Genomic DNA, 16,019 nt, shown 5'->3' with positions numbered 1-16,019 from the left:
GGTCTCAGGTTAGAGGGCCAAACTTATACCCATATCCACTCGGAACATCTCTCGACAGTAGAGCGTTCCGGAATTGGTCACGTTTAGTGAAATGTACTTCTACACTTCACTTGTATGGCATACCAGTGTCTCCACACTCCTTGGTTAAGAGGACAACCAACGTATATGTCACACAACGACCTAATCTCGATAATGTTGTCGTCCTAGTAACAACATATCATTTCGTCGCAAACAAGTTTAAGGACTCAAAGATAAATCCTCCTTTATCATAACATAAGTCCTAAGGACTTCATCATATAAGAGTTCATTTGAAGATGAAATGATGAATAATGCCAAATAACACTTTATTAATTTGTCAATTTATTTACAAAATTCAATCATCAATATGCTGACGATTGACATTTAGGATACAAATTCCAACAACGGCATCAAGAGGAAGAAGCAAATTGAATGATAGAATTAATAAAAGAGATATCCATACAACTTTAAAAAGTTTCAAACTAACTGTTCATGTTTCCAAATCATTCCAAAGTATTTGGTTCATTTTCATTAACAAAGTGGGGACACATGACAATCACATGATACAGAATATGGTTGTAAGACAAAAAGACCTTTAATATATATTGAATGGGATGGAGTCTCAAAGGATCTTTTATGTGAAATAGATGTCAAAGCATTCTTAGTATATAGCCCATAATTAAGGATCACCCACCATATAGATCTCAAATAACTCCAAACCCCTTCATTCATCCACCTCCACAGATCTTAAAGAATTCTTAGTATATGACTCACCCATTGTATATATCTTAACGCACTCCGAACTTATTTGTTCATCTATCTGCACAGATCTCCAAGCACCATCAGTATATGGCCCATGGTTAAAGAACTTCTACCATGCAAATCTCAAAGTACTCCAAACCTATTCATTCATCTAGTTGCATAGATATCAAAGCATCTTTAGTATATAACCGATAGTTAAGAATCACCCATTACACAGGTCTCAAAGCACTCCGAACTTCTTCATTCATCCACCCCATAGATCTCAAAGCATCTCTAGTATACGGCCTATGGTTAAGGGTCATCCACGATGCAGATCCCAAAGCACTCCAAATTTCTTATTCATCCATCTGCACAAATCTCAAAGCACCCCTTAGCATATGACCCATAGTTAGAAATTTTCTATGACACAGATTCCCAGGTAATCCAAACCACTTAATCCATTCATTTGCTTAGATCTCAAAGCACCCTTAGCATATGGTCCATAGTTAAGGATCGCCCATTGCATAGATCTCAGAACACTCCAAACTCTGGCATTCATCCTCCTACACAAATCTTAAAGTATCTTTAGTATATGGCCTATAGTTAAAGATCACCCATTGAGAGACCTCAAAGCACTCCAAACTCTTTCATTGATTCTCCTACACCAATCCTTAAAGAACTCTTAGTACATGACTTATAGTTAAGGATCACATCCCATATAGATCTCAAAGCGCTCCGATCTTTTTCATTCATTCGCATGGTCAAAAAATATTTGTAGATATCTGGAGAGGGTTTTTTGGTTACTTGTGATACAAGTTAATAGTGCCAGCCGGTTGGAGAGTCAAAAGAATTTTTTGAAATGATTTGAAAATTTGAAGGGTCAATTTGAAACTTTTTAATGTTAGAGGATTTTTTAGGACACGTCCAAAGTTGAGATGGTATAGCTATAATTTTTTCTTAATAATTCAAAGTTTGATTAGTCATCAAATAGCATTTTTTAATTTTTACAACTATTTTTCTATATTTTGAATTGAAAAAAAAATCCAAAAGCCTTAGGTCGGCTTCAAGCTCGAATTTCGAATAAGTAACAGGCTGAAACCTAGGAAGGAGGCCGGAAAGTGGAGTTAGATCGAGCCCAAGGGTGACTACATGAAATTATGTCTTGTCTGAGCCAGCCCGAGCCCGTCCGTGAACCAAATAAAACCCTAAGGGCTCGTTTGGTTCGCGGGAAGGATTTTCCCTCCTAGGAATATGATTCCTGGGAATCATATTCCTAGGAAGAGAATACCTAGGAAAGTATTTTTGGCATGTTTGGTTAACCATTGGAAAATGACAAATTTCCAAAGTGCTTATGTTTGGTTGACCATCCACTTTCCTAGGAAAGTTATGTATAATTCCTATTATGCCCCTAATAAAAATTAGTTCTTTAATGCCTCTTTAATGCTTCTTTAATGTTGAAGGGTCTTTTTGGGAAAAAATAAAAAAGGAGTGATTTCCACCTCATGGGAAAGTAACTTTTCCATGTTTCTCATGGGAAAGACTTTCCCATGAAATGTGGGAATCATATTCCCATGGGAATACAACTTTCCCATCTCTCTCCTTTGAAAACTCCAACCAAACAAGAGGCATTTCATTACTTTTCCGTTGACCACACTTTCTCTCCTTCTTTTCCTGCGAACCAAACGAGCCCTAAGACTCTTACCGGAGAGAGAGAGTAGCAGAAGCGAGGGATCAGCGGCGCCGCCCCTCAAACACTTGGCGAGCCTCGGGTAAACCGGTGCTCACTTGGCGGCCAAAACCCCCACTTGTGTTTATCTTGTTCTTTTTTAATGACGGCTTGGTCTTATCAAATCATTGGATTGCGATGGTGCAGTTGCTGGTGGTGAAGAACAGAAAAGAGGCATGGCGGCGGCGGCGTATGCCCCCCCGCCGATGAAGGCGGCGGGGAAGCCGGGGCTGGAGGGGCCCCAGGAGCAACTCCACCGCATCCGGATCACCCTCTCCTCCAAGAACGTCAAGAACCTCGAGAAGGGTAGGTTTCTCTCTCCATCGCCTTATCTTCTTCTTCTTCTTCTTTTCTTCTAATCGTTCTTCTTCTTCTTCTTCTTCTTTTTTCTTTTAATTTTTAATTTTTTTGAATGGGTTCAGTGTGTGCGGATCTGGTGAGGGGAGCCAAGGACAAGAGGCTGAGGGTCAAGGGACCCGTCAGGATGCCCATCAAGGTCCTCCACATCACCACTCGCAAGTCCCCCTGCGGCGAAGGTAAGAAAAACAATCTAACCGAATCGTCCCCTCTCTATACAGTATTTTCTTTTCTTTTCTTTTTAAATTCTACTTGGTCATTCAGAAATCTAGTTGCATCCCTGGCCATTTAGGCAGTTGCCACCGTTTTGCAAAGCCGCCTGAGCAATTTTGTTCATTGTTGACCGAGCAAATGATGTTTACTAGATATAATACTGAGATTTTATTTCTGTGAATCGTCAAAAAAAATTGAGTTTTGATCGGTGTCTGATATCATTATATTTTACTTTCTTTGAGTAAAACATTTGAAGAATTTGCAAAAAACTACATATTCAAAGTTCTGGTTAGATAAAAAGTTGCTTATAGAGTAATAACTTGTGGCTAGAGTAGCACTATTTTGTTCTGTCTGATCTGATTCACTTGTTAAGCATTCCTCTCCTACACATTTAATTCAATTAGCCAAGAAAGCGTGAAGTCTTTTTAAGAAGTGAGAAATTATGACTTGACCCTGCAGTCCCATGAAATCCCTCCCATTGAAACAACATTTACAAGACTGTCCACCGACACCATGGTAGAAAATCAAAACCTGTTCATTGTAAGCTCTATACTGAGATAAATCAAGATGGACAGAGAGATAAGTTGTAAAACTGATTTCAGCCCATCGGATCAGCTGATCAAGATGTCTGATAACTTGTAATTCACCCTTTTTTTTTTTGGCTGATACTTCATACAATGCGTGTACGAATACACCCAATAAAATCAAAAAACACAAGCTCGCGGAATGCCTGTGGCAACTCCCCCTCTTCTGACCACAGGGTGTACCCTGAGTGGTGGGCCGCGTAGGCAACTACCCAGTCGGCCGCCCCGTTGGCTTCTCTGAATACATGCTTAGCCTGAAAGGCCATCCCATTCCTCATCATCATCCCTATGTCCCGGATCAGGAGTGGTCCGTGCTCTCGCCCCTCGCCCCCTCTCCCAAATCCATCCGATAACCGTGGCCGAATCGCCCTCCAGGATGATCGAACTGGCCTGCAGCACTTGCCGCACATGTCGGAGACTTGCCCAGACAGTTCGCAACTCTGCCCCGGGGATTGACGTGTCAAACAACTGGCAGCCCGTCCGCTGCCACCACCCTGGAGTGCAACTTGTAATTCATCTTTACCATATTAATCAATATAGCTGATTCATAGTAGTGGCCCAGTGTATCCTTGAATGAAGAGACTAAAGAAAACTCCAATTGCAGTTGCATACTGAACCAATACAAGGCTTCTAGCTAATCTAGGATTTAACTCATTCAAACAGTTCCAAATTATATCTGACCTCCTAGAAAAAAGTTAGATGATTGAAGTTCATTTTAGTGTTGGGCACATTTATTGAGTTTCCTGAATGACTGCTAAATGTCAACCATTTTCAACTTGGTATGGTCTTGGATACTGAGATGATTCTTTATCATATTTCCCTGACCTTGCAACCCAAGTAGAGTAAATGAGGGATCAGTCTTTAAATATAGGTTTTGCTAACCAAACTTAATTTGTACATGCTGGCCTACATATAAATATGTGATGGTAAATCTCAACTTGGTAATGCAGTGGAAATTAGTAGATACTATTGCAACATTTTTGGATGTTGGATCAAATAGCGTTGAATGCATTAATGGAAATATGTAGAACTTATGGTGCAACAGGATTGTGCATTACCCCAAACCACAATTTTTTTCAAAATCTTGGTCCTATAAGTGAAAAAACATGGAGTGATGGGTGCAAAGTTTTGAAATAGAATCAAGACAAAGTAGTTGTTAGTGAGGATGCATTGAATGCATGGTGCGAGAAGATTGGGGGCAAAAGGTTCCTCGACCATTCTTTTTGGCAACTATGTTCTTGCAATCCAGAACATGGAGTGATGGATGTGGATCCTTTTTAATAGGTTTAAACATAGTGTACATGTTGGGATGCATTAGAGGATTTTTCAAATAGGTTAAACAAAGTGTACCATGTTGGGATGCACTAGAGGATTCCTTGATGACTAAATGCAATTGAGACCAACAAAACATCTTTGTTACAAGTAATGTACTACTTGTGCTGAAAGAATCAAAATGTATTGCAACTAAGGAGAATTATCATCTGTAAATAATAGAGTATGGATCAAAAGCTTTCTATATTAAAGAACTTGGTTGTTAGAATTGGAAATCAGGTCGGGCAGGGTTTCTATGTAGCCTAGGCTTGGCCCCAAAAAATTTCAGACTTTGGGTAAAGCCAAGGCTTGAATTTAGCTTTTCAAATTCGGACCCTAGCTCAAGACCGAATTGAAACTCGATCGGGCTTGCATGGTTCTAGGTCAAAGCCTCTTTCTTCAATGCAAGACAAGAGAGTGCATAGGGGAGGAGAGAGAGAGGAGATAGCGATCGGTAGGAATAGAGAGGATATTGAGATAGAGAGGATAGATATCCACGGAAAGAGGAGATAGATAGATAGATAGAGAGAGAGAGATCATAAGGGAGAGAGTGGGAGTGACACTAGATTGTGAGAGAGTATTGAGAAGGAGAAAGAGATCGAGAGAGAGAGATTGATATAGACAGACGAGAGACATCGGGAAGGAGAAAGAGGATATTGAGAGAGGGAGAGATTGGAAGGGAGAGAGGGGAGAGAGAGAGAATAAAGGCGCTGTGAGGGAGGGCAGAGAGGGGACGATGGAGAGAGAGCTAGGGGGAGACAAATTGAGAAGGGGTGGGGCAAGCTTACTTTCGGACTTGGACTGAGCCTTGGTTGGACCGAGGCTAGACTTGGGCCCTGTTTGGGGGAGCTTTTGGAGGGCCAAAAATCACTTTCTGGCCCTCCAAAAGTACTTTTAGATAAAAAATGGTGTTTGGTAAAATTTTCGGAAAGTTGTTTCAGCTTTTGCGGAAAGCTAAAAACAGCTTTTGGGGAGAAGCTGCAATTTGGAGCTTTCTAAAAATGTTGTTTTTAGCTTTGTCGGAAAGCTGTTTTTGGACCAAAATACCCTCATTTAAATCACACATTTTCTCCCAAGATCCTCATCCCGCCTCTTCCTCTCTCACCCATCCTCTCCCTCTCCCTCTCTATCTTCTTCTTCCTCACAACGCCGCCGCCTCTGTTCCTTCTTCCTCTTCTTTTTTTTTTCTTTTTTTTTTTGGTTTTGGGAGCTCGTGGCTACCCACGGTGGCAGCCACCATGCCGGCCAGCACCCATGGCCGGCGACCCCTCTATATTTCAATGAAATAAAATAATAGATAAATAAAATAAATAAAAAAATAATGAGTGAGTGGCAAATAATCTGATCTAAATAAAAAAATAAAAATAAATATTAGTAATTATTAACCAATTTTATCACCTGGCTAGAAAATTTGTTAAGGAAATAAATAGTCATTAGAAGGATAAAAAATTAATTTACACTAATAATTATAATATTATATATATTTATTATTGTATTATACTATAAATATAATATTATATTATATTATATCATAATACATTGATATGTTATGTTAAATAATTTAATATTATTTAAAATTATTATTCTATAATACATAATGTTATAGTACTATATTATAATAATATTATATTACATTACATTAATATTATACTATATCATATATTTATGTATTAATACATATTATATTTTATTATGCTCTGTTATATAATACTGGTAATGTCCTTTATGGTCATTTTGTCACACAAAAGTACTTTCTCAGTTTGTTTACCAAACATATGTTAAAGTGCCACAGCACTTTAGAAATATAGTTACCAAACAGCAAACAGCTTTTTATAAACGCTCTGCTTCAGACAGCTCTACTTCTAACAACTCTACTTCCAGAAGCTCTACTACTAACAGCTCCCCCAAACAGGGCCTTGAATCTAGTCGAAATCTTTTTAAGCTTGGATTGTAGGCCCAAGCTTGATCCGATTCTTCTTAGGGAAGGCTCAAAGCCTAACTAGAAGCCGATCCAAGCCCATTTTCCAACCTTATTGTTCGTAGAACATAATGTATTGCAATTAAGGAGAATTGTCATGTGTGAACATTGAAATGTGCATGAAGAGCTTTTTATTATTAAAGAACTTGTTTGTTAGGCTGGAATCTAGCTGGGTTAATGATGAGAGCACAAAAGTGCGATCTACATACCACTTAAATTAGTATTATTGTTAACAGATGATGACAATATCGCCAATTTAATATTATATTTTTTTGCTGAGTGCAGGTGATCGTAAATCGAGGCCAATATGCGCATTTAGTACAGATTGGGCTTAGACAGATGCATAACTCAGACCGCGTATGCTCAACCTCGTCATGGTCTGATCGAACCTACCATTCATCAAGCCAAGAAGAATCCCATCACCTATTCCATCTCCGCATCAACATTCTTCTTCAATTGATTCACCCGTGATCAGCTCCTTCCATTTGTGCGTCCCAGTTCCCGTGCACAATCCCAGGATCCCACGCATCTAGCTCCCAGATCCCGTGATCAACCTTCCTTTCAAGCTTCCACTTAGCATCGTCGCAGCCCCAGACATCCAGAATTTCAGCCATCCGCGTTTCAAAGCTTCCGTGAAGCCTCCCAGCGTCCCGATCACCTCCCAGCCGTCCGCCTCCTCCATAGCATTCGCGAAGCACCCGCGATCAACGCCCGCTTCTTCCGCCCGTTTCACGCACCTCCCAGCACCGTCCGCGCGTCGTCCTCACTCGAGATCAGCGTTTAAAGCTTCCAGAACCGCATCCCTGCTCCTCCCGGCCGTCCGCTCCTCCCGCAGGTCCCGAATCAGCCGTCCGTGAGCAACCTCCCAGCTCTTGGAAATCACGTTCAGCTCGCCTCCCCAGCTGTCCATGGTTCATCTCTCCCGCATCCCAGCTCCTTCCCAGCCTTCAATTCGCGTGCAGTCCTCCGCTATCAGCTCTCATCCGGGCGTCTTCCAGATCTGCGACTCATCCCGAGCATCGATCCCATGCAAGTTCAGCCTCCCACGTCCGACCTCCCATGATTCCGCGTCCAGGTATCTCGCAGCTGGCATTAAGGATCCATCGGGGGGAAAATGGTTATAAGAGGAGCTCTCTCAGCTGGGAAGCGGGGGGATCTCTCAGATTTCAAAAAGACAAAAGAAAAAAAAATAGAGGAGGGAGGAGAGGAGAGAAACAGGGCATCCCCTGTTTCTGAAAAGAAAAAGAAAAAAAAAAGAGTGAGAAAGGGAGAGATGTTGATGTGTGTAATGGGAGGCTAACTCCTTTTGTCAAAGGGTGATGGATGAATCCTTGTCATGTTGCTTTCATCAAGTATACTCTAATCTTTTATTCTAATTGTTTTATATCTATTGGTATGTTTTGAATTCTTGAATATTTATTTGATAGATCTTTTATGGTTTATATATATATAGATGCATGGATTGTTTCGATTTTTGATTTGTCGTAGACGTAACCGGCACGATAAATACTTAGATGTTGAATTCATGTTTTCAGATTGTATACTCCATGATTAGAACTACTCTATCTTATTAATCTTTAATCAAGAATCACCGAGTTTATTTATTGAAAGTAATATTGTCAAGGGGGATTCCGGATCCCTAGCCATCTCCATATTCTTGAACTTTGTTTAATTACCTATTATTCTCTGCTTTTGATTTCTGAAAATCAACTAAAAATTACATCTGAAATTACGCTAATAATACTTACACCGTTCCCTGAGGATTCGACCTCGGACTCCCGAGTTATATTACTTGTGCGATTCTCCTGCACTTGGGAGAGCAATTTTTCGAAAGCACCAAGTTTTTGGCGCCGTTGCCGGGGAACGGTTGAGTTATTAGTATAATTTTAGATTTAATTTTTACCTTAGTAGTTAGTATTTTTCTCTTGAAAAAAAAAAAAAAATTAAATTACATCTTTACTACTATTTTTAATTCCCTGCACAGTTTGCATCAAACTCTGATATCATAGAAATTAGCCATCTGATTTGACTCAAATTTGGTCAGCTAGTGGACAACTCATTGTTGAATAATCTGAACGGTCTGATTGACATTCTGAGACTTTTAAGACCATCAGATTAATACGAAACCTTGCTGCTTTCTACTTTAAATTTTCTGCATTTATTTTTTTAGAATCGGAATTTTATCGTTATCATATCTCATTAACCCTTGTTGCTAATTGAAAATTTAAGAAAAAAAAACTTTAAGAAAAGATCAAGGGTGATTATTCAAAAATAAAAAAAGAAAAAAACCTAAAATTTCAAATTTCAAATTTCAAATTTCAGAATTCAAATTTCAAACTATAACTCATAAAATTTAAAAAATAAATAAATAAATAATTTGCTTGATCACCTATTCAATGAAATTTAATGTCATGTCATAAAATATTAAAAAAAATCTCTTGATTGTTGCATATAGTATAAGGCATCAGCATAAAATATTCCAAGGGCTGAACCCATTTAAAAAGATAAGGTCGGAATTTCATCACTCGTCCTTAGCCCAAAAATCACCCCAGTGCATAAATATCCTAAGCTTAACTAAAATCAACTAGACGTTGGCCCCTAAGGACATTCGAGCTCAATAGGACGAAGACCACCGAAAGTTGCACCAATTTCGCTCTGTGGCTTAGTTGATGTCTAGGCAAGCTTTGTCCCTATAAGGGAGACAGTTCATCTATTCGAGGCAAGTGGGTTTTAAGTGGGACCTTTGCGAACGCATCGTGACCCCTCCACTTACCTGGGAGCTTACCTGGTCAACTCGGTTCATTAGACCGGATTGGAGGCTTAGGTGCCCTCTTCAAACCAGTTAGGAGCTGTCTAGAAATTTAAGAAAAACATTAGAAATTGAGGTGTAATGTTTTGTTGCATGTTTGATTGTGAATAGGATTTTTGTTTTAGGATGTCGTTTTAGGGTATCTTTAGTTGGTACTTATATTTATTTTTTTATTTTTTTTTATTTTTTTAAAAAAAAAGAGAAAAAGAAAAAAAAAAGAAGAGGGAAATATTTTGCATGCTAAAGTGGAATAGGGACGACACCGGTCGATTAAGTCGTACAACTTTAGATCATCCCTTAGGACATACCTCTGAAATTCCTTCGCAATATCTCACACCTTGTGAGATGGCTGATCTAAATGAAGATGCGGGGAGTCACTGTTAGAAGTATGCCCTAGAAGCCAATCTGGCTAACACATTATTAATTCTGGGACATAATTTTGTACTTGACTTTATTATTATTGATTAATAAATGGGCATTCTTTTATTCATATTGTTTATGTGTCTATGAATCGTCCAAAGAATTAATAAGATGATGATACATATTCTCAAGAGTTGAGAATTTGAGCCATGTATCATTGGTGATTAATTTCTAAATGCTCCTGATCAATAGATCATCACGAGGACGGTGATCGATCTGATTAGTGCACACATTGCTTTCCTTATGGATGGACGAGACTCGAGTCCACAGTGTAGGGACACTGAAGTGATAGTGCAGGTGCTTGTTAGAGAACAAGGGTACTGAGCGTGACCAACACAAGAAGTCACTTGGATGTCTATCCACTCGTCAGTGACTTGCTTGATGTTGCAGTAGTGTGACTGGTCCTTTGACCTGCGGTGCTTCAGCTACTTACAGTAAGGTTATTGTAGTTTGACTACACGTATACATGGTCTCTAGTCATATGGGTCCTTGTAGTGTAGATTGGCTGCAGTAAGTTCACTGTAGGAGTAGGGTATGCACTTACATGGAATCTATCGACCTTGATAGAAGAGGAGTGATCCTATGTGATTTGTTAGACTGAGTTCTAAGACCTTGGCCAGGGCAGTAATATAAAGTGGAGAAAGAGTTTTCCACTATCGAACTCGAGTCGAATAAATCTTGACATATGACAGACGAAGGGGTTTGACGAGTTATCCATGACCTCCGTCCTGTAGGGATCCACGATAGTAGGACTGTATCACACGATAACTGCACCTAGAGGTTCATCATTCTATTCTACTGGGTAGCCACTACATGCTGCTAGGTGTCACTGGTGGATGGTGGGACTCACAGGGATTATCTCGATGATCGATAAACCCTAAAGAGTAGAGTTGGAATCGTTCCAATCCATTGAAAGGAGTTTTCAATGATATTGTGATAGAGATCATAATATATCTCACTACCAGTCAGAGTAGAACCTATGGGGTCACACACACTAGAAGTAATGACCGATCCGATGGTTGAATCGTGATTAGGAATCACAAGTAATCAATTTGATTGATAATAAGTTGAAGAAGGAACAAAGGGAATTGATTAATTGGACTTAAAACAAGAGTCCTACTTGGAGTAGGATTCATAGAGTCCTAATTGGATTAGGACTAGAAATCCTACTTGGACTGGGATTCCTACTTGGACTGGGAATCCTATTTGGAGTAGGACTAGGAGTCCTACTTGGAGTAGGATTCATAGAGTCCTAATTGGATTAGGACAGGAATCCTACTTGGACTGGGATTCCTACTTGGACTGGGAATCCTATTAGGAGTAGGACTAGAATTCCTACTTGGAGTAGGATTCCTATAATCCTAATTAGATTAGGAGTTTTGAATTAAATTTGGATTCCTACTTGGAGTAGGATTCCTAGAGTCCTAATCGGATTAGGACTTCGAATTCAAATTAGAGTCCTAATTGGATTAGGACTAGAATTAAACAAGTCCTAATTGGATTAGGATTTCTTAAGTCCCAATTAATTATTAATCCAATGAATCAAGATGGCTCCTAATTAGATTAGGATTGAAGAGTTCAATTGAGTCATGGTTCATTCAAGTTCTAATTGGATTAGGACTAGCATAGATTGAACCTAATTGATTCATGATTTGGACTAAACCAAATAGGAGCCCTAGATGCTATTTAAGAGGTGGCTTGGGGGCTGACCTAATTCATATGCGAAGCCCTCCTCCTCTCCATCACGTGGCCACCCTCCTCTCCTCTCTTTTCAGCCACCAACAACAAAGGGAAGAAAAGGATCTTGGTGGCCTCCTTCTTCCTCCACCGTTTGGTTCCAACGCAAGGAAGAAAAAGAAGGCTGCAGGGCTTCGTTCCTCTTCTTCTCTTCATCCTTCTTCTTCCTCCTTCCAAGCACAATCAAGGATTGATTGAAAGGGAGGATATCAGCCATCAAAGTTATCTCTGCAAGGGAGCTAGCACCCCGGGGAGATAGAAAGCTTGGATCGGTTTTCTGCTTCGTGTGGATACCCGTAGAGGCCGGGCACTTGAACGACTTCAAGCGAACCTTCATCCTAAACCACGATCATCAGTTTGCGGTGATCATCTACCCGCACAAAGGTGAAGATCTGATCTTCCTAATTGTTTAAAAAGTTTTAATCCTAATCCATCTACGAACGGTTTTTGAAATAACGTTCATGAGATGAACGTATGACCCCGTGCATGCCTCTTCCGCTGCATCTGAAAAATTTTTAATTTTCTGTGGCATGGGCGGGTTCCCAACAGTGGTATCAGAGCCTAGGCTTTGTAGATTATGATTAGGATTAAAAGGATCAAGGCATATTAGATCTGAAAATTAAAGGATTATGCCTGCTGATTTTTATGCATGCAGAATTTCAGGTTGCAGAATTTTTCTGCATGCTGAATTTTGGTATGCATTGATTAATGATTCTGTTATGTAATTAATATGATTACAATTATTTAAGAATCATCCCTTGCATGATCAGCGACTCATGAGATGAGGTAATCAATTAAGTTTCAGATCTGTAAATTAAAATTATGCATGTGATGCGAATGGTGATGATCATGGATGACCCTTTTGTGAATGTGCTGAAATGTTCTGCAATGCCTGAAATGTTCTGTGATGTTATGTGATAACATGTAAATCATTTTTCCAGATGCCTGCGAGCATCTTAAATTCATGTATTAGAGACCTGCGTGTCTCATCGAAAAAGGGTTGTAATTATTCTTTTATTTTGAATTTTATCTGGGATGTAATCTGTGATGTATGTTGCACGTCGATGGTTGATCGATGTATGCCTCCTACAAGCAAGCCTTGCGCGGATTGAGATCATAGGTTGATTGAAGATGGATCAAGGAGTTGATTACAATTGAACCTAAGGGATCAAGATCGAGTCAAGAGTTGAAGACGATCAAACCAATTGACGTGCATGTGCTTGTACTATGACCCATCCTGGATCCATGATCATCACCAGTTACATTTACTTTCTTATATATATGCCTGGATGTTTAATGTTTATGCCTATGCATAGCGGGTAGATAGAAGTGTGCATAAGATGCGAGTTGCCAATCGAAAGAGACCTAAACTAAAACCTCCTCAATCAAGTCGAGAGTGAACCAACATGAACGGGTCATATTAGATTAATTGATCTAATTGGTGTCTAGGAAAGCATGAAAGGTGGTTACTTAATTAGGACCTTACTCTCTGAGTAAGGGGAGCCTCCCACCTGCTTACCTGGCCAATTGTTCGATTACCTCTTATGAAGAGCTCAAATTGCAAACACTAAGACCTGATTAACCAATATTAAGTCAATAGGTCTTCCACTGTAGTAGAGCTGCTAAGGTCTTTCTGATGTTGATTTGTCTCGGCTGGATACAGTGGGCAAGTTGCATCGGGGGGCTGGACCTCTCTATAGACATGAGATGTTGTAGGGTAAAGGTGGGGTTGGGCACCAATAACTGTTAGGTGAGGACCCAATGACGACTTTATTCCTACGGTTATACGGTGGGTTTGACTTAACTAAGAAATGGGACCAATAACTGTTAGGTGAGGTCTTCATGGCTTAGAGACCAAGTAGCACTGCAACATGCTTGAGAAGCATTGTACAAGAGTTGTACATTCATCAATTTATGTGTCACCAATAACTGTTAGGTGAGGTGGCATGTAAATCGGTGGGACCGCAGTACCCACTAGAAACCCTAGTCGCGTAGGATTTCCGTTTCCCTACCAGGGGAGTGTGAGGGATTCGAGAAAATAGTGGGAGGTACATTTGTTCTAAAAGACCCTAGAACAAATTAGGATCAAGTACAAAATTCTAACTAGAATCTTTACTCTCTGAGGATTATAAAGTCAGCTTCTAGACTTTTAACTCATATCCTATAGAACAACCGTTTGACCAAACCCAATTATAAAGACTGGCTCAGCAAATTTCAAAAATAATTTTGAATTATGAAATTAGGGTATGTGCTAGACCATGGAATCCCTATGTTACCAATCTGTCCGATCACTGATCAGCGTAAGACGCATGCTAAAGTGGACGAACAATGACAATAAGGTTAGGTGCTGCATAATGGCATCCATGTCCAATGAATTACAATGCCAGCATGAGAACATGAAGACTGCCAGGAACATATTAAATCACCTGCAAGAGTTGTATGGCGATCAGAGTCGCGCAGCATGTTTTGAAGTGTCCAAGAGGCTCTTCAAGGCAAAGATGCGCGATGGACAGTCTGTCCATGATCATGGTTTGACCATGATAAAGGACTTAGAGAAGCTTGAGAAGCTCGGCATGACCATGCACAAGGAATTGCAAACGAATTTGATCCCACAATCCCTTCTAGCTTCATATGAACAGTTTATAGTAAATTACCATATGAACAAGATTGTATGCACCAAAACAGAATTGTTAAATAAATTGGTAACTACCTTAGGGGCCTTGAAGAGTTCAAGGGGCATCGTTCTCACTGTCGAGCTGGTTTCTACTTCCAAGAGAGAGTCTATTTGGAAGAAGAAAAAGCCTGCGAAGAAACAGAAGACCGAGAAAATGCCAAATAAGGAAGTTCCAAGAAAAAGGCCAATTGCAAGGAAAAATGTTTCCATTGCATCATGGACGGCCATTGGAAGAGGAAACTGTCCTACATACATGGAAAAGCATAAAGAACATAAAGGGTGACAGACCTTCAGAAGGTATGTCAGATATGCTCAGGGTACTTAGGAACTGTTATCTGTTGCTAGCAGAAATTTGATTTCTGTATCTTAGCACAGAAAGATCTTTTTAAGACTGCTATTACATTTATTTGAGAAATAAATTAGGTTCAATGTGGTTTTATGATTGACAGTCTCTATCACATACATATGGATGTATCTGTGAATATATCTGAGCAAACAGTGAATACCATAGGATCTAATAGATCCAAAAATGAGATAAAACTAAAGTATTTGTGGCACCTCAGGCTTGGCCATATAGGAGAAGACAGAATAAACAAATTGGAGAAACATGAGCTTTTGGGCTCATTGACTTTCGAGTCATATTTGATTTGTGAATTCTGCCTTCAAGGAAAGATGGCCAAGTTATCCTTTGTAGGACACAGGGAGGTCCACTGAAATACTTATCCTAGTACACACTGATGTGTGTTGCCCATTCGATGTGCAGGCTAGTGGTTATAATTTTTTACTTCATTTACCGATGATTACTCACGATATGGATATGTGTATGATACACAAATCTGAAACTTTTGAAAGGTTCAAAGAGTTTAAATATGAAGTAGAAAAACATACAGAAAAACTCACTAAGGTTCTTCGATCAGATTGAAGAGGTAAATACCTTAGTGGAGAGTTCCGTGATTATCTCAAGGAGAATGGTATAGTTTTATAATGGACTCCTCCTGGTACACCTCAGTTCAACGGAGTGTCGGAGAGGAGGAATCAGACTCTATTGGATATGGTCCGATCCATGATGAGCTTCACTGATTTACCCTTGTTTCTTTAGAAGATGCCCTATTTTCAGCTATTTACTTATTGAATAGAATTCCCTCTAAAGTCCGTTCCTACCACACCATATGAGATATGACATGGTAAGAAGCCGAGTCTTGGTCATCTCAAGATTTGGGGATGTCCGGCCCACGTCAAGCGACAACAGGCGGACAAGTTAGAGGATAGGACAATTAATGCTCGTTTTATTGGATATCTTAAAGAGTCATTAGGATACGACTTTTCGTCCCAAAGGATCACAAAGTGTTTGTGAACCTAGATGCTATCTTCATGGAAATAGTTTATCCTTGACAGAGATAGTGGGAGAAAAATTTGAGCTTGAAGAGAAAGTCTCTAAACAGCAACGAGCC

At 39.7% G+C, this 16,019-nt stretch overlaps 1 protein-coding gene across 2 annotated transcripts in view; it reads left to right on the top strand.

Annotated features, from left to right (window-relative positions):
• The first annotated feature begins 2,487 nt into the window (after nt 1-2,487).
• LOC120107683 (40S ribosomal protein S20-2-like) overlaps nt 2,488-16,019 on the top strand; it is a 47,480-nt gene continuing 33,948 nt past the window's right edge. The window contains exons 1-3 of one of the 2 annotated variants that reach the window (XM_039121060.1): nt 2,488-2,536; nt 2,633-2,791; nt 2,908-3,021. In XM_039121060.1, the coding sequence (XP_038976988.1) occupies nt 2,662-2,791; nt 2,908-3,021 (244 nt within the window). In that variant the 5' untranslated portion in view covers nt 2,488-2,536; nt 2,633-2,661. The remainder of the gene's footprint in view (nt 2,537-2,632; nt 2,792-2,907; nt 3,022-16,019) is intronic. The other variant, XM_039121061.1, reaches the window with a different exon arrangement.

The sequence above is a fragment of the Phoenix dactylifera genome, unplaced genomic scaffold (assembly GCF_009389715.1).
Source record: "Phoenix dactylifera cultivar Barhee BC4 unplaced genomic scaffold, palm_55x_up_171113_PBpolish2nd_filt_p 000958F, whole genome shotgun sequence".
Classification (NCBI taxonomy): domain Eukaryota; kingdom Viridiplantae; phylum Streptophyta; class Magnoliopsida; order Arecales; family Arecaceae; genus Phoenix; species Phoenix dactylifera.
This window is presented reverse-complemented; position numbering and strand designations above follow the sequence as displayed.